Source organism: Vitis vinifera, chromosome 9, assembly GCF_030704535.1.
Source record: "Vitis vinifera cultivar Pinot Noir 40024 chromosome 9, ASM3070453v1".
Lineage (NCBI taxonomy): Eukaryota > Viridiplantae > Streptophyta > Magnoliopsida > Vitales > Vitaceae > Vitis > Vitis vinifera.
The window spans coordinates 8,034,258-8,055,175 of record NC_081813.1 but is presented as its reverse complement, the minus strand read 5'-3'; the positions used below and the strand labels follow the sequence as shown (position 1 = coordinate 8,055,175).

Here is a 20,918-nt window from a genome sequence, read left to right as displayed (position 1 = left end):
TATTACGATCAAAGAAAAAGTGTTAGTGCCCTACAAAAGAAAAGAAAACATTGCTTTGTGATTGATATTTCAATCATTGCTATAATAAATAAATAAACGCTTCTAACAAATTGAAAGATTATTTTTGAATTCCCATACTATGCCAAACAATTCTAAGATGATAATTTAATACTCCCTTGAATTGTTTTTCCAATTATTTATTATTTTCTTTCTTCTTTATTTTTTAAAATATGACTATGAAATTATTTTAATGCTAAAACTTCCTAAAAATTTGAATTTGTTTTTATAAGAGTAACAAAATATGGTTAAATCTTGAATTAAACAATACATAAAAAATAACGGAACTTGAAAATAAAATCAAAAGATGTCAAAATTTGAGCAAAGTATGTAAGTTTCAACTTGTAGCAATTATACATCCCATTTCTTTCTATCTAGTGGAAACAAATAGTAGTTAATTATGCAAACATCATCCAATTAAAAGTATCTAATTATACAAATATGCTGATAACTTGGAAAGATTATCAAAAACAAAATAATAACAGGAATATATACATTCCTCGATAAAATTGAACCATCTATGACGCCAATAAGGATTGATGTAAAGGATGGTAACAAATCCTAACAAGATCATGATATATGAAGTAGTAAAACTTGCAAAGAAAACAACATGATTGATATCATACCATTTTGCCTCACTTTCAAAAGATTGTGATGGTGCGCATGGTGGCTCGATACTTGTGTTGCATTTTCTCTTTAACAATGTCCCACAGAGAAAAGGATTACCTTCATAGCTTCTTTCATCAAATGTCCCAAATTGTGCTTTTGTATCTGGAACTCTACCAGAGATGTTGTTGTAAGCCACACTGAACACCTCTAGAAAATTGAGTTCAACTAGCTCTAGAGGAATTTCTCCACTTAATTTATTATAAGAAAGGTCCAAGCTCTCTATTTGAGAAAGATTGGAGAAACTCTTTGGAATGGAGTCCTTCAATTGATTGTGAGACAAGTTCAATGCATGAATCCAACTTAGCTTTCCAAGTTTGTGAGGGATTTCACCGGTTAAGTTATTACATGACAAGTCCAATCCAAACATGAAATTAAGGATGTCACCACTGTAGGAGTCATGCCTGTTCTTGGTGACAAACTCAACTTCATTTTTTTCATCATATACATCACTATCGAACTCCCATTTTTTCACCGTGAATCCAACATATAAATTACGAGAATCCCCTCCATACCCAAAATCAATGAACTGTCTAAACACGTCATTCTCCTTTTTCATCTCCCCAAATCGGATATCGCCAAAGCATTTGGGAATTGGCCCTGAAAAAGAGTTATTTGAAAGATCCATCAAGCTTATTTTAGTTAAATGACAAAGATGATTTGGAATGAAACCACTGAAAAGGTTTCCTCTTAGCAAAAGAATCCTTAGCTCCAAAAGTGCAGAGATTGAATTGGGAATACTTCCAAATAACCTGTTATCTCGCATATCCAAAGTCAATAGATCTGAGGAATTGAGAAAATCTCTCGGTATTAATCCTGTAAACATGTTCCCTTGCAAATGTAGATGCTCTAAATACTCCATGCTCTTCAAAGAAGGAAGAGATCCTGAAAGAGCATTTTGAGAAACGTCAAGAAACTTCATCTGTTGCAATTGAGAAATCTCAGGTGGTAATTTGCCTCTAAAATTATTGTTGCCCATGACCAATGTTCTCAATTCTGTCATGTTACCTATCCCGCTTGGAATTTCACCTGACATGTAGTTGTTGCTCACATCCAACACCATTAACTGAGAGCTTCCGGAGATTACATTTGACAGAGTTCCCATGAACTGATTATTGTCTAAATACAAAATATCCAACCCAGTCATGTTAAAGTCCCTTGAAAATATTTCACCATGAAATTTATTATATGATAATTTTAGAATCACCAAATCTTTTGTTGCAAGCAACTGCTTTGGTACTTCTCCTGAGAAATTATTGGCAGACAAATCCAACACCCTTAAGGAACTCATTTCAGCTATTGAGGATGGGAGAAGACCTTCAAAACCATTGTTGGATAAATTTAGAAACACAATATTTGGAATCATATGGCCCACATTTTCTTGAAGTCGTCCATCCAACTGATTGTGTGAGATATCCAATGAAAGGATACGGGTATTAGGTCTCAGGGGAAGTAGTTGACCCATTAAAGAGTTATTCCTTAGGACTAGAAATTCTAGTCTCGTGTTGTTTTCAAGCAACCAATTGGTGAACCTTCCTGTCAAGTTATTATGGGATAGATCAACCACCTCTAATTTGAATTGGTATTGAAGAAAATCAGGAATGTCACCGGTGAGCTTGCAGTTGGATAGGAAAAGAGCCTTCAATTGAAACAGGGGAACCCAACCAACTGGATATTCAGTTTCTACCTCAAATTTGTTGTTATCACTTCCAAGTATGACCACTTGAAGCTTGGAGTGATTAGCAAAAGAGCTGAAAGAGAATGAACCCTCAAAATGATTGTAACTGAGATCGATATACTCCAGGGATGTGAGATTAGGTAACAGAGGCGAAGAAAGATTTCCGGATAAATGGTTGGAAGAGAGATCCAATAACCTCAGAGATGTCAAATTATTCAAACATGGAGGAAGGGTCCCTTGGAATAAGTTGTAAGAAAGATCTAACTCTTGAAGCTTATTCAATTGGCAGAAACCTACAAAAGAGAACAAGACATGTAACTAATCATCTCCTTGAAATGTCTTTGACTCCAAACTTACAGCCAACTATTACTCACCGTTAATGAGGTCTTCATGAATTAAGAGCTCTAGATGAATTAAAATAATGTTTTTCATTAAATATTAAAAATTACAAGACATCAATTAATTACCATAGAAAACAACATATTAAAAAAATTGTTGAATATGATCTTCTTAGACATCAACAATGATGGTAATATTTACGATCTTCTTAAATAATAATCTTTAAATCTAAAAATTATTCTTCATTGAATAAGTTTATTCCAAATTGTTGAATTTTTCATATCTATAAAAAGAAATATGAATATAAATGATGTTACGAGATTTTTTACATGATTTAGTATTATAATCTAGAGATAAAAATGTTTTTTCCTTTCCTTGAGTTTTCATTAAAAGAATTTTTATTCGAATTTTGTATCAAATGAAGCAATTTGTTTTCCTTACTTTTCCACAATTACTTACAATTAGTTGTTACTCAGTGTTTATGAGGTCTTTATGAATTATAAAGATTGGTAACTCTAAATGTTGTAAAGATTCATTAAGAACAAACACGTGCTTATATAATTTATAAGGCAAGATACTTTTTTCTAACTTACATTAACTACAACTTTTTTTTTTTACAATATTTATCTTCTCTAATCTATATGAAACAAACAAATCATAACATATGTACCTTGATTTTGTAAAGAACCATTGAGGTGATTTCCGACCAGCGATAAAAACTTGAGATGAGACATCAATCTTATAGATGATGGAATAATCCCACTTAAGGAATTAGAACTCAAATCTAGTATCTCCAAATTGCTTAAGCTTGCAAAAACTGTCAAAAGAAAATTAAAATAACTAGTATAAGAAAAGACATCTTTCTTAAATACAAATAAAATAAAACGTTTGCTACTTTAAAAAAAATTACCAATACCTATCATTTCATTTTTTTATACCAAACTAAAGAAATGCATTGTTTTTATAAATTAGAATACTTGTCTACTTTTCTATAAAAATATCTAAATTCCGAACAAATATTTTTATCTACTATGTGGGAGCTATACCTATTCTTGGTAACAAACTTAACTTCATCTACTTTATCAGGGAGTTCACTAGAGAAAAATAAATATTTTATTAAGTAACCCGTATATATAGAAGGATTGCTTTCTGAATATGAATCCAACATCGGTATATACACATTGTGCTCAGTTTTGAAATCTCCAAATCCGATATGACCAAAGCATCCAGGAATTAACCCAGAAAAATTGTTGTTTGAAAGATCCATCAAGCTTATTTTAGTCAAATGACAAAGTCGATATGGAATGAAACCACTTAAAAGGTTTCCTCTTAGCAAAAGAATCCTTAGCTCTAGAAGTCTAGAGATTGAATTGGGAATACTTCCAAATATTTGGAATCATATGGGCCACATTTTCTTGAAGTTGTCCATCCAACTGATTGTGTGAGATATCCAACGAACTGATCAGGGTATTAGGTCCTAGGAGAAGTAGTTGACCCTTTAAAGAGTTATTCCTCAGGAGCAGAAATTCCAATCTCGTATTGTTTTCAAGCAGCCAATTGGGGAAACTTCCTGTCAAGTTATTATGGGAGAGATCAACTGCCGTTAATCTAAATTGGTATTGAAGAAAACCAGGAAGGTCACCGGTGAGGTTTCAACTGAAACAGGGGAACCCAACCAACTGGATATTTAGTTTCTACCTCAAATTTGTTGTTATCCCTTCCAACTACCTCAAATTTGTTGTTATAACTTCCAAGTATGACCACTTGAAGCTTGGAGTGATTAGCAAAAGAGCTGAAAGAGAATGAACCCTCAAATTGATTGTAACTGAGATCAATGTACTCCAGGGATGTGAGATTAGGTAACAGAGTGGAAGAAAGATTTTCGGAGAATAGGTTGGAAGAGAGATCTAATAACCTTAGAGATGTCAAATTATTCAAACATTGAGGAAGGATCCCTTGGAATAAGTTGTAATTAAGATCCAACTCTTGAAGCTTATTCAATTGGAAAAAGCCTACAAAAGAGAATAAGACATGTAACCAATCATCTCCTCGTCTTGTCAATGCCCCCAAACTTACAACTAGCTGTTACTCACAGTTGATGAGGTCTTTATGAATTAAGAATAAAGTTTTTCATTAAATACCAAAAATTAATAGACATGCATGACTTCATTGGCATAAAGAACAAACAAGATATTAAAAAAGAAAACAGAAAAACCTGTAATCTCAATATATGTACCTTGATTTGGTAAGGAACCATTGAGGTCATTTCCAGCCAGAGATAAAGACTTGAGAGAAGACATCAATCTTATAGATGATGGAACGATCCCACTAAATGAATTATAACTCAAATCCAATACCTTCAAATTGCTTAAGCTTGCAAAATCTATCAAAAGAAAATCAAAATAACTAGTGTAATAAAAGTTATTGTTCATAAATCAAAATAAATTAAAATGATTTAAACAAACTACCTTTAAAAATGATCAAAACCTATCGTTTTACCTTTTTTCATATCAAATTAGAAAAGTGCATTAGTATTATAAACTAGAGCACTTTGTCTATCTTTCCATAAAAGTATCTAAATTTCCAACGACTTTTTATTTATTTTTTATTTTTTATTTATCATTTATCATATTCAACAATGACTATAATATTTATGATATTCTTAAATAATAATCTTTTACTCTAAAAAATATTCTTCCTTAAATCAGTTTTCTCCAAATTATTGAGTTTTTCAAATCCATAAAAAGAAAGATGAACATAAACGATGTTAGGAGATTTTTTTTAATTGATTTAGTATTATAGTCTAGAGATAAAGTTGTTTTTTTTTTCCTTTCCTTGAATTTTCATTAAAAGAATTTTTATTCAAATTTTGTATCAAACAAACCAATCTCATTATACTTACTCTCAAAAATTAAATTTCCTTAATTTTTTGTTACCAGTTGCATCGTTTCTTCGTAAATCTATGTAACTCTTAATTAGAGTTTAAAGTATGCTTGATTCTTGAAACGCAACAAGGAAAAGAAAAAATAAAGAAAAATAGTTTTCTTATATTTGGATAAAATACAAAAAATGTAAGAAAAATGCTAAATAAATAAATGATAAAATATTTTCTTCCCTATTTGTCTTAGGTAATGTTTACTACCTAGAAAGTTTGAGGGAAAGAAAATAGAGTAGGAAAAAAAATGAAAGAAAAAAGTCAAAAAAGAATTTCAAAATCATTTTCTTGTTTGGTTGTCCATACCAACTTTAAGGGAAAGAAAATTTAATTTTTGAAAAATATACTTTCTTTAAATTTTCTTCACCTTTTTCTTCCTTAGCATTTTTTATGGGGATGAAAAAATTTGTCACTTTCCTTGCTTTTCCCTCATTTTTGTCCTTACTTTTTTCATAGTTACTTACAATTAGTTGTTAGTGGTTGTTAATGAGGTCTCTATGAATTATAAATATTAGTAACTTTGAATGTTGTAAAGATTCATCAAGAACAAAACATGCTTACATAATTGAAAAAGCAAGTTTTTTAGTTTTAGCTTGCATTAACTATGACAACTTTTTTTTTTTTACAATGTTTATCCTCTCTAATCTCTATGAAACGAAGAAAGCATAACATATGTACCTTGATATTGTAAAGAACCACTGAGTCCATTTACAGCCAAGGATAAAGACTTGAGAGAAGACTTAAATCTTATAGATGATGAAAAAATTCCATTGAAGAAATTACCACTCAAATCCAATATCTCCAAATTGTTTAAGCTTGCAAAATCTGTCAAAAGAAAATTAAAATAACATTGTATAAGAAAAGACATTGTTCTTAAATACAAATAAAATAAAATGTTTGCCACCTTTAAAAATGATCAAAACATATCATTTTACATTAACTATGACAACCTTTTTTTCACAATGTTTATCTTGTCTAATCTTTATGAAACAAAGAAATCATAACATATGTACCTTGATATTGAAAAGAACCATTGAGTCTATTACTAGCCAAGGATAAAGACTTGAGAGAAGACTTTAATCTTATAGATGATGAAACAATTCCATTGAAGAAATTACCACTCAAATCCAATATCTCCAAATTGTTTAAGCTTGCAAAATCTGTCAAAAGAAAATTAAAATAACATTGTATAAGAAAAGACATTGTTCTTAAATACAAATAAAATAAAATGTTTGCCACCTTTAAAAATGATCAAAAACCTATCATTTTACATTAACTATGACAACCTTTTTTTCACAATGTTTATCTTGTCTAATCTTTATGAAACAAAGAAAGCATAACATATGTACCTTGATATTGAAAAGAACCATTGAGTCTATTTTCAGCCAAGGATAAAGACTTGAGAGAAGACTTTAATCTTATAGATGATGAAACAATTCCATTGAAGGAATTATAACTCAAATCCAATATCTCCAAATTTCTTAAGCTTGCAAAATCTATCAAAAGAAAATTAAAAAAACATTATATAAGAAAAGACATTGTTCTTAAATACAAATAAAATTAAATGTTTCCTACCTTGACATTGTAAAGAACCATTGAGTCTATTTCCAGCCAAGGATAAAGACTTGAGAGAAGACTTTAATCTTATAGATGATGAAACAATTCCATTGAAGGAATTATAACTCAAATCCAATATCTCCAAATTGCTTAAGCTTGCAAAATCTATCAAAAGAAAATTAAATAAACATTGTATAAGAAAAGACGTTGTTCTTAAATACAAATAAAATAAAATGTTTGCTACCTTTAAAAATGATCAAAACCTATCATTTTACATTTTAAAATATCTCATAAATGTATAGATATTTTAAAGTAGGCCTTGACCCAAAGTGAATAACATATATATTGGAGCAAGTGAGCCCTTACACTTAGGCCAAAACTTTTACTTGACACGTGTTGACCAACATTGAATATAGTACGAATTTAATTAATTATGACCTACCATTCATTTTGTAGTTTCGTATATTGCATAGTTATTTGAAGTCTAATTTCAAAATTTGATTATTTGTGCATGTGGGATTATAATACTAGTCTATGAACATCTATTAATAAAAGAGTTTAATTATGCTAGTCACACCTTTATGTAGTTATGGTAATTTAAATTGAAGTTCTTTTTATCAAATTTAGGAAACCCTATCTTCAACAAATATTGACCATTAAATCCAAAAGTAGTCTAACCTCTTCAATCAATATAAGGTATAAGTTAAATTATGTTATTTATGACTTTTCTCTTTGATTAAATTGGGAAGACAAATATACTTCTAGCCCAGTGCTTAAACACTAAGCATGGGTTGATTTTTCCATTTCATTTTCCTATGTAAAATGCTAAACAATATCAAGAAAATCCAAATAACCAAGTAATGATAATAGATAAAATAATTTAATTAATTTATTATATGCCCTAAATATAATGATAATTCTGATTAGAATTTACCTTGGATTGATAGGGAGCCATTGAGTCTATTATCTCTTAAATCCAGTGTCATCAAGTTTCCAAAAATAGATAATTCTGTATGGTTCAAGAAAGAAAATAAAATTGAAAAAAAAAAAAATCATGGTAGAGTGGTTACTAAGGATATTAAAAGAATAAGCAATACCTTGGGAAGGAAAAAGTCCCTCAATATAGTTGTAGCTTACAACTAGTGTTTTAAGGGATGTGAGTCCACTCAACTGTTTTATAATGGTCTTGTTGAACTGATTATCACGAAGGTTTAAGATTTCCAGCTTTTTCAGCTTAGACAAACTTTTAAAACCTACAAGAAGATCAAAGAAAGTAAAGATATTAATATTTCATATTTTTAAAAATAAAAAGCTCGTAGTTGATTATAACCTTGGTAGTTGCTAAACCTTTAAAAATATTTTCAATATATATTGTTTAAACTCTCAAGAAATAATATAATTACCATTAGTACAACTATTGTCTCAATGTTAAGTAGATATAATTATCACTAACACGTTTGATTACTTTTGTTTGTTTCTTCTCTAATTTAGTAGAAGACCTAAACAAGATCATTAACTTAATGCTATTACAATCCTATCACTTCTACTTAGCCTATTTATTCTCTTTCCCAATTAATTAATATAAATTCATAGGTTCATCTAAGCCTTAAACTTGATTGAATAGAGGAACTGTGTTGTCTTACATCACTTTTGGTATCAAATGTTTCTTAATAAGAATGTATTTGATCATTTGTATCTTTATTGTCTAAGATAGGAATTGAATAGATACCTAATGCTAGCTATTTTAACAAACCAATTTATTCTTTTACCTAGATAACAAAGTCTAGACTCACAAGTTCTTGACTGTATAAAGTACATGCTCTCTTGCATAAATTTTGGTATCTAAGTCTGGTTATTGATAGTCATAAAAAAGAAGCTTTAGAGCAAGACCAACTGATGATGAACAAAACATAATACTCTTGAATCATGGAGGAACATAGGCCCGCTTGTTAATGGACAATAAGGTTCTATATTCAAGAACAAGTAATGATAATAGTGACAAGGATGTGAATCAAGAACAAGTACACCAGGTTTTAAATTTACTTGAAATGCATGGATTAAAGGCTAATTGAGTTCAAGAAATATGCAATATCCCATGCTTTGGACTGATTATAGACTTGTTAGAGAGGGATAAGTACTGCATAGTCTTATCATAAAAATAAAAATTTGTTCTAAACTTTCAAAGAAAGGTAGATCTCACTCTATATTTAGATTGGTTTGCAACTATACTCAAGTGTTTTGATTTTTCTTTATTTTTCCAACATGTGGTGCCAGTAAATGAGCTTGGATGGAAGTCTATGCCTTCAACCTACTAAGTTCTGAGACTCAGTCAACTTGTTAAGTTAAAAAGTTGTTTTTATTCTAGTGTATATGCAAATTTATTTAGAAATGAAGGAATTGATCAATTTCTTCACTGAGCTAATTTGTTGTACCTAGCAAGCTTTCCAAAGTGCACAAGTAGTGATAACAAATGAAAAATTATAATTTCTAGTGATGCATAATATTATTGATAGCACCTATTGTATATATTTTTTTCTTATTGATATGCCAAATGGTGAGTGAATACAAAAAAATTGCATTTACCATTTTTTTTATATAAGTAATACTATTTATATGCATGAATTATCACCTTGATAATCCCTTGTTGTGTAAAAAACTAACATCTGAATTTGACCCAAATTGAAAGACAAAAAGACCCACTTGCGACTATGTATATAAAGTTGAATTTAGTTTAAGTTCGACAATGGATTTGGATATGTTTTTTATAATGTCATACACTATTGGTTGATTTTTATGTAATATCTTATGTTTTAAAACATCAAGGGCACTTTGTAAACAACATGATTTATGTGATTTGATAGTTGTTGTTGTTCATAGAGCTTTTGATAAATGGACTTAGTTGTGCTATTGAAAAGTTTTGGGTATTTTTTTTTTTTTTTTTTTGTAGGTGAAGTTGTAATTGTATTAATTAAATTTTTTAGCCATTTTAGGTTTGAGGACTAAAATACTTATTTTCCTTTTTAGCAATGTTATTTTTACTTGAATATGCAATTATTGTTTATTCAATCTTTAAAATTAATCAAATCATCCTTTGTATAAGATGAACCCTCCTTCACCTCTTAGTCATACACACCCAATAGCCTAGTGTCCAATAATTTTGTTGTCTTACAAATTTTTAGGAATTATAATTACAAAACCTATTGAATTTTAAATCCAAGACTAGTTTGTTCTTGTTTGATGTATAAATTAAATTCAATTAATATGTACTTTTCAGGAGTTTTTATAATTTTTGTCTTTGTTTAAGCACAAAAAATAAAAAATAAAAATTAACAACTAAATCCCAATGCTTAAACATTGTTTTGATGATTGATCGACTACATTTCGCTATGTTATAAAACAAGTTTCAAAGGGAGACTTATTTGTCATCAAGTTAACATTGATTAGTGACTTAAATTCAAGTAACTTTCAACCTACTTGTAATTGGTAAATACTCAATAAGGAGATTAGTATGTGAGTAAAAAGATAATGAGATATGAATAACTACTTAAATATACCCAACAATTAGAAGGTATTTTGAAAAAATTATGTGTTTTTTACTATGTTCAATTGATTAACTACATCCATTATAAATAAATATCAATAATAACTTTAAATTCAAATCAAGTTATTCTTTAGAACCATTGCTTTTATAAAAGTTTTAAATTGGACATTATATTTATTGATCACTTAAAATCTAACAAGTGATTCCTTAGAAAAGTTCTTACTTTCTATCTAGAACTTCTATTGCTCCTCTAATAGGCATTTAAAAAATCAATAAATTTTAATTAAAGTTTTACTTGACAATCTTAACCCTTGGGTTTGTTATTTTATTTAATTATGATTTCAACTTGCTCAAAAGTAAGTTCATCAATATTTTCTACATCTTCATGAATGCTATACATAGCTTGAGTACAATTCTCTTCTTGAATTGGTTTCTCTCCATTTATTAGAAGCAAATTAACATGCAATTTAAAATACTCCTTTAAAACAATTTGAACAATTAGAATCATGATACCAAACTCTATTGGTGAAATTTCTTACTAACTATGCCCAAGGTTATGAATTTGTTCTTCTTAAATTTATCAACCTAAGTTATCATGAACATATGTAGAGGTGCATGAATATTTCCACAAATAATGTTCTATGGGCTACCTTATAAGTAAATACTCATTTATTTAGTCAACTCATATTAACATTATCTAGATCAAGTATGCAATTATTACATCAATCTCTTGATGCAATCACTCGATGTGTTTTATTTTCAAACAAAGTTGTTTATAAGCATCAATTGACTCTAAAAAATGGAGCATTCTATGTTTGTGACCATCATAGTGGTAGTAGTAGATATAGTGTTCACTATTTGGTATTTGACTTTAATATAGTAAGGTCGGTTTAAATACCAATTAATATGAATATAAAAAGATTACGGAGACTCTTGAATTAACATTTATTAAAGAGAAAATTTTCACCTAAAAGTTTATGAACCTACTTTATTTAGTTGGTCAATTTATAGGCTCTATAAAATCCTAATATTAATCAATGAATTGGGAGAAAAATTACAAAGATGGACTCAAGGTTGGTTTAAACGTGGAGCTGAACAAGGCCCAAGGACCTAGGTGCAGCCCAAGCTTGGCCCTAAACTTGAAACCACTTTTTAGACTTGAACAAACCAGAAAATTTCTTTAGCTTGCCTACAAGTAGCCAAGAAAAGTCATAAAATTCATAAAATAGTTGGGAATAAGTTCTTGGTCAAATTGCATATCACTGATAAGACTTTCTGATTATAATGCTTTGCTACTCATAGAAACTCCATTAATCCTCAAAGGGTTCTTTAACTTAGTAGCCAAAAGTGCATGAGAACATTGAAGCTCATGCTTTAGTAGGTAGAAATGTGAAATATCTTATAATATTCGATTCAAAATTTTGATGGGCAATGGATCCTACAAGTTACATTCTAATTTGAAAAGAAAAAGTTGCAACATTGAATGAAGGAAACATGGTTCTGGTATATATAAGGTTAGAACATTATGGTTATGGTTATTTTATATTTCTCTATTTGCCACTAGATCAAATAAATGCTAGTATTGTCTCTATATTTTTTATCCTATGACTCATATACATGTGAGACCTTATAATCTTCCTAGTGCTTTCTCACCCACATATACATTTGAGAGAGAAAAATTGAAGGTTAGAAATTCAATTTTTGATAATTGAGTAGTTTCAACTATCAACATGCTTGCGGATGAGTAATGATAATCTCCATAAAGATCAAGAACCTCATTTTTTCTAAACGTACAATAAAAGGTATTAAGTGTCGTCACCATTATCATCACCATTATTATTCTTCATAGTATTCTTAACTACATTTTTTATACCACTACACTCAGAATACATTTAATACACAAAATAATAATTCTAGGGAATAAAAAATGTTAAAAATTAATAATTACTCTTTATTCATTTGGTTATTTTAATCCAATATTTAGCATCTAATTAGTTTTTATTTCTTTCAATTTTTTTTTATTTTTTTTAATATCCATCTGGTTCAGGTCTAACTAAGTCTATCTCAAAAAACCTCATTTAGTGTTCATATTAATCTATGTATTTTTTCTTTTAAATTTTAATTTTAATTTATGTATTTTTTTTGTTTACTTCTCTATTTGTATTCTTGACCTTTTTATTATTATTTTTACTTCTTAATTTTTTTTCATTTAGTTTTTATTTTTAAAATTTAAGAAGATTAAAATTTTCTATTTTGTTGTATATTGTTTCTTATTGATTTTTTATTTAAATAATTATATGTACATTTATGGGTGTCTACCCTTGTCTCCATATAATATTTTTTTATATTCTTCCTACATATATATATATATATATATATATATATATATATATGGGTGTCTACCCTTGTCTCCGTATAATATTTTTTTTTATTCTTCCTACATATATATATATATATATATATATATATATGTATATATGGGTGACCCATAAATGCTTAAATTCTTAAGAAACCCAAAAGCGCATATAATTGCTTGAAATTTTTTGTTCTAGCGATAAGATGAAATAATTATTTTAAAATGGAATAGTTATTCCATATAACAAAAGGGATATCAAACTAACTAATACCATGGAATTGTTATTTTGTTTCTTCTCCTATTATATATATCAAACATGATTCTAGGTTTTTTCCAATCAAAGTATTACTGGATTTCTTTTATTGATAAATGAGCTTAGCAATGCTCCTAATACATTTTGTATAGCCTTTTGCAGCATAAGTTGTAGCTTTATTGATCATCAAAAAATTGCAAACCTAACCATGGATTCAAAGTCTAAAGTACTTTTATTATCTTTTATTAATAGTTGCAGTTGCAGTTATAGTTATAGAGAACATTATTTCATTAATTTTTATATTTCAAAATTATATTACTAATATTAATCATCTTCACTTTTCAGGTTGTAAATCTTATAGCCCAAAATAAAAAAACTCCTTGTTATCTAGAAAATTTTAGGATAAGTTAAGGAACTAATCTTTTTTCTTTCTTTTTTGTCTATTGATATATAAAGTCTAACTAATATACATTTTCATGATTTTCTCTTTGATTACTATACACGAACATAAAATTACAAGAAAATTCTTTTTCAACTATTAGAATTTTATTGCATACATTGATTACCATGTTTTTCATTGTGCCATGTAAAATTCTTAAATGTTATACACCTAAACATTCTTTCAATTATGTTACGAAGAATAACTAAATAATAGTCATGCACAAATTGATAGGCAAAGAATGTTGATTTTAGTTATGTTCTTACATGATATATATATATAACCAAAACTTCACTTTGTATTTACCTTGCATGCCAATAAAGAAATTCCCACTTAGGTCCAACATCACCAAGTTTTCTAGAGTGCATAATTCTGCAACACCATTGAGGGGAAAAAAGATAAAAGATGTTGACAATTCTAATATTTTATCATTAAAAATAATAATAATAATTACACATACCTTGGATCGGAAAAAATCCTCCATCATAGTTCCGTCTTAGAGAAAGATTTTTAAGGGATGTAAATATATTCAATTGTTGTAGGCTAGTGTTTTTGAACTTGTTGTGATTGAGGTTCAAGGTCTCGAGCTTTTTGAATATGGACAAGTTTTTTGAATCTACAAGAAAATTATAAAACATTATAAAATTTCAAATTTCACATTTGCATATGTAAACAATTCAAACTTTTAACCTTCATAGAACGATTGAACCTTTAGAAAAAATAATTTGTGTTCAATATAGACTATAGAAAATTATCATAATTAACTTGCTTTTGAACTTCCTCATGTTGAAAACTACATGCACTTCTAAATAGTTTATTTATATTTTTATATTATATTTCAATAAGGGAGCTACAAGATTCTTAATCACATAGGTACAAGAAAATGTTGATTATCTTATAACCGATATTGATATTTTATTACAAGATTTTCACCTCCTATCATCCACTATTCTTCTCTACATATCTATTATTAAGGAAGTCTTATTCATATTCTTAATCATTTATTAGTTTCTTACAAACCAGAACTTGCCATTGTATGTTATGTAAGAAGGTATTTTCTTTTACCTTCAAAAAGTAGTTGCAAAGGTTGAGTAATGCAAACTCTCTACAACTTTCATTATCCCTTGATCTGAGAAACATTCTTAATTTAACCATTAATTTTTAATTTGGATACACTTCTATTTTTTTGAACAAAAGCTTTTATACAAAATATAGGAATTATTATACTAAAAATACAAATTCTTAAAAATACTTCTCGAAATTTTTAAAATTTGAAGAATTTTTTTGTTTAAGTCTTTACTTTTTATACATATAAGATTTCTTATATTTCATTAAAGAGTTTTTTTTTTCAAAATAAAAAAATAGAAGAAAGGAAGTGTATTCAAAACATATCTAAACTATCACTTGTTAGTTTAACAAAAATTGATACTTAATTTCTTTTGCATTATCACTAAGGAAAAGCTTTCTTCTCATGTAAGTACTGTAGTTCAAAGTGGTAACATAAATTTAGCTATACAAGTAGAAAGCACTAGTAGATGTGTTCAAGTTGCAGATCATTAATCATTACAATAGCACCCAAGCTACTAAACTAAATTACATAGTTTTTTTTAATCTCCATATGAATTATTTCTAACCCAACTAGTCTTAATCATAATATAAATTGTTAATTAGCTTTCTAGCAACCTTTTCCATAATTCCAAAAGTATGAGTTTTGCCCTGTTAGCTCTATGAAATATAATTCATTCCCTCGATGCATATAGAAGTGATGCAAAATGGGTATTTGTTGCCAATTTCTAACAATTAATAATGGTAGCAATCAAATAAAATCAAAAGCAATCACTTCAAATCATCAAGTATTTTCATTAGAATAGTTTATTTTTCTTTCTAGTGAATCAGATAAAAGACTTCTATGACTATTTAAAAATATTTATGAAACTACATCAATATCATGTATGAAAGTATTCATTGATAATCAAGTTAATTGATTTATAGAAAAAAAAATTCAATTACTTATAAAAATATTAGTTATATCAAATATGTTGCACATGCTTGATGCATCTAATTGGAACATGAAAGTTGAAATGATGACCAATATTACTTTACATCAAATTTTATGACACTACAAAAGAAAAATAACTAATGAGAAGAATTTGTTGGTTAATTTGATAATTAAGAGTAATATAATGTTACAAATAAAATGGTCCATAGAGCTTGAAGGAGCTTTCGTGATATTTGTGAATTTAAACATGAAAATTCGTGCTTTGTGCCTTTTTAATATGAATCCTAACTAAATAAGAAAAATTATCTTTTGAACTTAAAATTTTGTATACATTTATAATAGGTTTAATTGACCAAAGTTTGTCCATGCCAGTAGGTTGTGGATGGATGGAAATGCACAGATGCTCATAAGTTGGGCTTTACTCAATCCAGTGTCAAACCAGTTGGACTACATCTTAAAATAATAAGGCATGGGCCCTACCTAAGGCTGGGTTATTTAGACTCCAACAAACAGATGGGTTTTTATTAGTTGGGTCTAACATTTAGTCTTAGGTCAACCCAATTACATTTAATAGGGATTGGTCCTTATTGGGGTCAAAATTTATGATATTTCATTAATCCAACACTATCAATCAGAAATATTGGAAACCAAGATAGAAACAACCACTAGAATCCCACTAACGGGATTAAGTATTAAATGATTGTATAAATAATAAAGGTGTGTGTATATGTTAGGGTAATGTGTTTTCGGTCAATAGGCTATTTAAGAAGGTATTTCCTTCTTCAATTTCAGCAAGAATATTTTCCTTCACCTTGAAAAGTCATTGCAAAGCTTGAATAACACAAACTTCTCTACAATTTCCATTATTATTTATTAGAAATGAGTTTAAATAATTTAAAATAAGTGAAATAAGTTTAAAGTAGCATATAAAAATAATTTATTAAATTTAAATTTATTTTTATTTTACTTCACTTTTTCTTTCCTTTTAATTTTCTTTTCTATTTTCTGTTCCTCATATTTTCTGCAAACCAAACATAACTTAAGGGTTCGTGAAAAGTATTAAGAAAAGAAAAAAAATTAAAGAAAATGATTTTATTATGTTTGGTTGTATTGTAAAAACTATAAAATAAAATAAAAAAATAATTAGAAACTTATGCATTTTCAAATCTTTCATCTTTACATTGAAGAATTAAAATAAGTGAAACAAGTTAAAGTAACATATAAAAATAATGTATTTACTTTAATCAATTTTATATTTTTCTTCACTTTTTTTCTTTTCTTTTCTTTTACTTTTCCTCTCTATTTTTTTCTCCTTTCATTTTCCCTCAATTTTTTTTGAGAACCAAACATAGCATAAAGGTATCACATACCTTTCATTTTCCTTGTGTGTGTGTGTGTGTGTTGTAAGACAATTTTAAAATACTTATGAAACTATATTAATCTTATACATGTAAGCATTTATTGATAATCAAGTTAATTAATTCATAAAAAAAATTCAATTACTTATGAAAATATTAGTTATATTAAACATCTTGTGCATGCTTGATGCGTTTTAATTAAAACTTATAAATTGAAAGGATGATTTAGACTACATTATATCAAATTTAATGATATTACAAAGAAAAGTAACTAATGAGAAGAAATTGTTTGTTAATCTTACCTTTAATTTAATAACAAAATATCGTAAGTTTTTTTAGCAAGTTAATGAAGTACCTTGCAATAGTTGAAAGCTTTCCAAATGATTATAGCTTAGATCCAACACTTCCAAATTTCTCAAACTAGCTAAGTCTGCAACAAACATGAATCAAAAGAGAGATTAACTAAGGAACATTAAAAGTTAGAAATATATTTTACTTAATTTCAAAGAAACAATGTGGACATATAACATGCCTCGAATGGAAAAAGATCCATTCAGTCCCATGCTGCAAATAGCCAATGTCTTGAGTGATGTTATTGTGCCCAAAGATTTTAAGGCACTTTTGTCAAACTCATTACCACTTATGTCCAAGATCTCCAATTTCTTTAAACTTGATAACCCTTTAAATCCTGTAAAATAGAGTAATATAACTTTAATTAGAAGCATGTAATTACAAGTTGAGATCTTCATATTTAAATATGTAAGCTTACATGTCTTTAATATAAGAATATGCATCCAAATCTCTAATTAAATTTGGTGATTTTTGTGTTTAAATGTTAGAAATAAAAAAGTCCATAGAGCTTCAAAGAGCTTTTGTGATCTTTGTGAATTTTAAACATGAAAATTTTCATGTTTTGTGCCCCTATAATTTGAATCCTAACTAAATAAAGGAAATTATTTTTTGAATTAAAGTTTTTATATTCATTTTAACATTGTATGGAGAATCCATCTAATAGGTTTAATTGATTAAATTTTGTCCCTGAAAATGTCATATTAATGGGTTGTGGATGGGTGGAATTTGGAAATGCGTAGATGGTCATGGGTTAGGATTTACTCTGTTCATTATTAAACCAATCTGACATCAGCTTAAAACAATAAGGCTTGGACCTTACCCGAGGCTAGTTTTATTTATTTATTTATTTTATTTATTTTTTTTGTAAATGTGAAATTTTGAAGATGGTGATTCCTCATTTGAAAGCAATAGTCAAATTTTGTGATCACCTTTCTTTAACCAATCTCTATCAATTTGGAATATAGAAATCAAGCTTTTTAGGAATGGAAGATAAGGAAAGACAATTCAGCAAAAATGATAAGGATATGGGAGCCTAAGTGTTCCTGTTAATTAATAATTGTGAAATTGCTCACTCTTAGTTGAATCCCACTTATTGGGTTGAGTGTGAAATGATGACATAAATAACAAGTATGCTTATATATATAAGGCTAATGTAATCTATAGTTTTCTAAAATAATAATTTTTTTATTGTTCTGTTTAAATGTTAATTTACATTATAAATTTTAATAATTAGTAATTGTTCTTATATTAAATTCAATAGTTACTAGTGACCATTTGTTCTCCACCTGAACACTTTTAAGAACATATGCTAGTAGTTCCTTTAGAATGTTTGGAGTATAAGTGAAAAGAAAATTTAAAGGTGAGAGGTAACATACCTTCATTCTCAATAAACCCATCAAATGAGTTTGCAGACAAGTTTAGATGGTGAAGTTCTTCAAAAGGAAGGAATAAGGAGACATTTAGTAACCAGAATTTGACATTTTCGTAATAGTACCAATTGTCTTCCAAGTGTTGTCGCGTTATATCATTGAAGAAAAGCTTCTTAACTCGACCTGTGGTGGGATTGCAAATAACCCGCTCCCAATTACAACATTCACTAGTGTTGTTATCTATCCATGAAGGGAGAAGAAAATCTGCATGCTCATTATTCAATTTAAGAAAAGCCTTGAATTCAAGCAAACCCATCTTCTCTTCTTCGATGCAACCTTTGCATCCACATATTTGAACCAAGAGTAGTATAAAAACCCACATCAAATATTTAGATGACAAACTCTCCATTGAAAGTTCAAACATGAAGTACAAAAGAAAGACAATATTAAGTTGCTCTTGATATGCAAATAGATGAAGAGTATTTAATATAGTTGGTCCATTGTTCTTACCTACAAATTATCTTGACTAATAGTTTGATAGGGCCCATCATGCATGCTAAAGTCTATATTAATTCTATTCAAAAAGTCTATTTATGAGGAAAGAAATTGTGATAGATACAAATTATAGGGAAGACTTGGTCTCACTTTAATATGTGCCACATGTTTAAAAGATGAAGTCTTTTAAACTAAAATTTCCTTGTGAGAGATTCAATGAAGTCATGATGTACATGTTAGTATCAAATCTAAGAGTCTTCATTTACCAATTTAACAATGGTAAAGTTCACCTAACTTTATATTCAACTAACTTCAATGGTAAACCTTTTAAGAAAATGATCAACTTCCAATACCACAACTACAAATATACTAGTTATAAATATTTGTAAAAGGGCTAATTTTAGTCCACACTCCCTAAGATTTAGTACAAATACATTAAATCATCATTGGTTTTAAATTTCATTAGTTGGAACTTCCATGAACGTATTCCATCTATATAAATTGTTTTTAGAGAATTGTTGAACATATATAGCTAAAATATTTTTACCTACAATTCTTCTAAAAAATAAAATTTAAAAACAAACTACATCTATAAGAATGCTACAAATTGGAAACCATTGGTGGTTAAGTATATTTATCGAGTGAAATTAACTTATTTGTAAAATGGTTGGTAATATGAAATACCAATGAATAGGGAATTGTAGGACCACTAGACATAAAGAATTTGAAAGTTCTTTGAATAAAAAAAAAACTATCCTATCAAAAAAGACATGATGATTTTTTCAATCAATTAATATATTGTACAGTTGTCGCAATGGAGAAGGCTATATAGAAATAATTGTAAATGACTTGACTTTAAGAAAATGATATAAAGCTTATGAGTAGCTAATGAGTTGTGGGACCACTAATATATATATTCTTTTTAAATTTTTTATTTTGTTTATTTATATATATATATATATATATATTTTATTTTATTTTATTTTTACTTTTTTTAGCAAAGTTATTCTAATACTATTTTAAAAGATTTATCAAACTGTGTCAATACCATACATGTAGGTATTCATTGATCATCAATAAATTTATATATATATATAAAGTATTTAGTTGCTTGGTAAAATATTAGTTATATCAAATATGTTGCACATGTTCGATGCATCTAATTTGAACTTGAAAATTTGTAAGATGACTTAGCCTACTTCTCTTCTTTGATGCAACCTTTGCATTCACATATCTGAACCAAGACTAGTATGAAAACCCACGTCAAATTTTAAGATAAAAAACTCTCCATTGAAAGTCTAGAAATGAGGTACACAAGAAAGATACTACTAAATTACTCTTGATATGCAAATAGATGGAGAATACTTAATCTAGTTGGTACATCATTCTTGCCCATGAGTTGTTTTGACTAGTAGTTTGATAGCTAGGCCCCACCATGCATGCTAAAGTCTATATTCTATTCAAAAAGGCTATTCATTAGGAAAGAAATTGTGATAGATACAAATTATAGGGAAGACTTGGTCT

General features: G+C 28.1%; 1 protein-coding gene across 4 annotated transcripts; it reads right to left on the bottom strand.

Moving 5' to 3' along the window:
- Nucleotides 1-350: 350 nt before the first annotated feature.
- Nucleotides 351-19,359, bottom strand: LOC100265456 (receptor like protein 21-like). Of its 4 annotated transcripts, none has more exons than XM_010656525.3 (14): nt 18,906-19,359; nt 17,711-17,866; nt 17,534-17,608; nt 14,282-14,437; nt 14,128-14,193; nt 8,330-8,485; nt 8,167-8,241; nt 7,251-7,397; nt 7,025-7,171; nt 6,689-6,835; nt 6,354-6,500; nt 4,956-5,123; nt 3,411-3,557; nt 351-2,694 (listed from the first exon to the last, which is right to left on the bottom strand). In XM_010656525.3, exons 1-14 carry the CDS (start codon nt 19,321-19,323, stop codon nt 485-487), a joined length of 4,215 nt encoding a protein of 1,404 aa, XP_010654827.1. In that variant the 5' UTR covers nt 19,324-19,359; the 3' UTR covers nt 351-484. The 4 variants fall into 4 exon arrangements, with proteins under 4 accessions (XP_010654827.1, XP_019077720.1, XP_010654829.1 ...); XM_019222175.2 differs by having other exon boundaries at nt 4,977-5,123; XM_010656527.3 differs by lacking the exon at nt 4,956-5,123.
- Nucleotides 19,360-20,918: the final 1,559 nt, after the last annotated feature.

Excerpts from the sequence above, each read along its gene's own strand:
- LOC100265456 (XM_010656525.3), bottom strand. The coding sequence starts at position 19,323 with ATGTTTGAACTTTCAATGGAGAGTTTGTCATCTAAATATTTGATGTGG. Across the intron at positions 7,172-7,250 it reads TGGTTCTTTACAATGTCAAG|ATTTTGCAAGCTTAAGAAAT; the intron begins GTAGGAAACATT and ends TTCTTTTGATAG. Across the intron at positions 5,124-6,353 it reads TGGTTCTTTACAATATCAAG|ATTTTGCAAGCTTAAGCAAT; the intron begins GTACATATGTTA and ends TTCTTTTGATAG.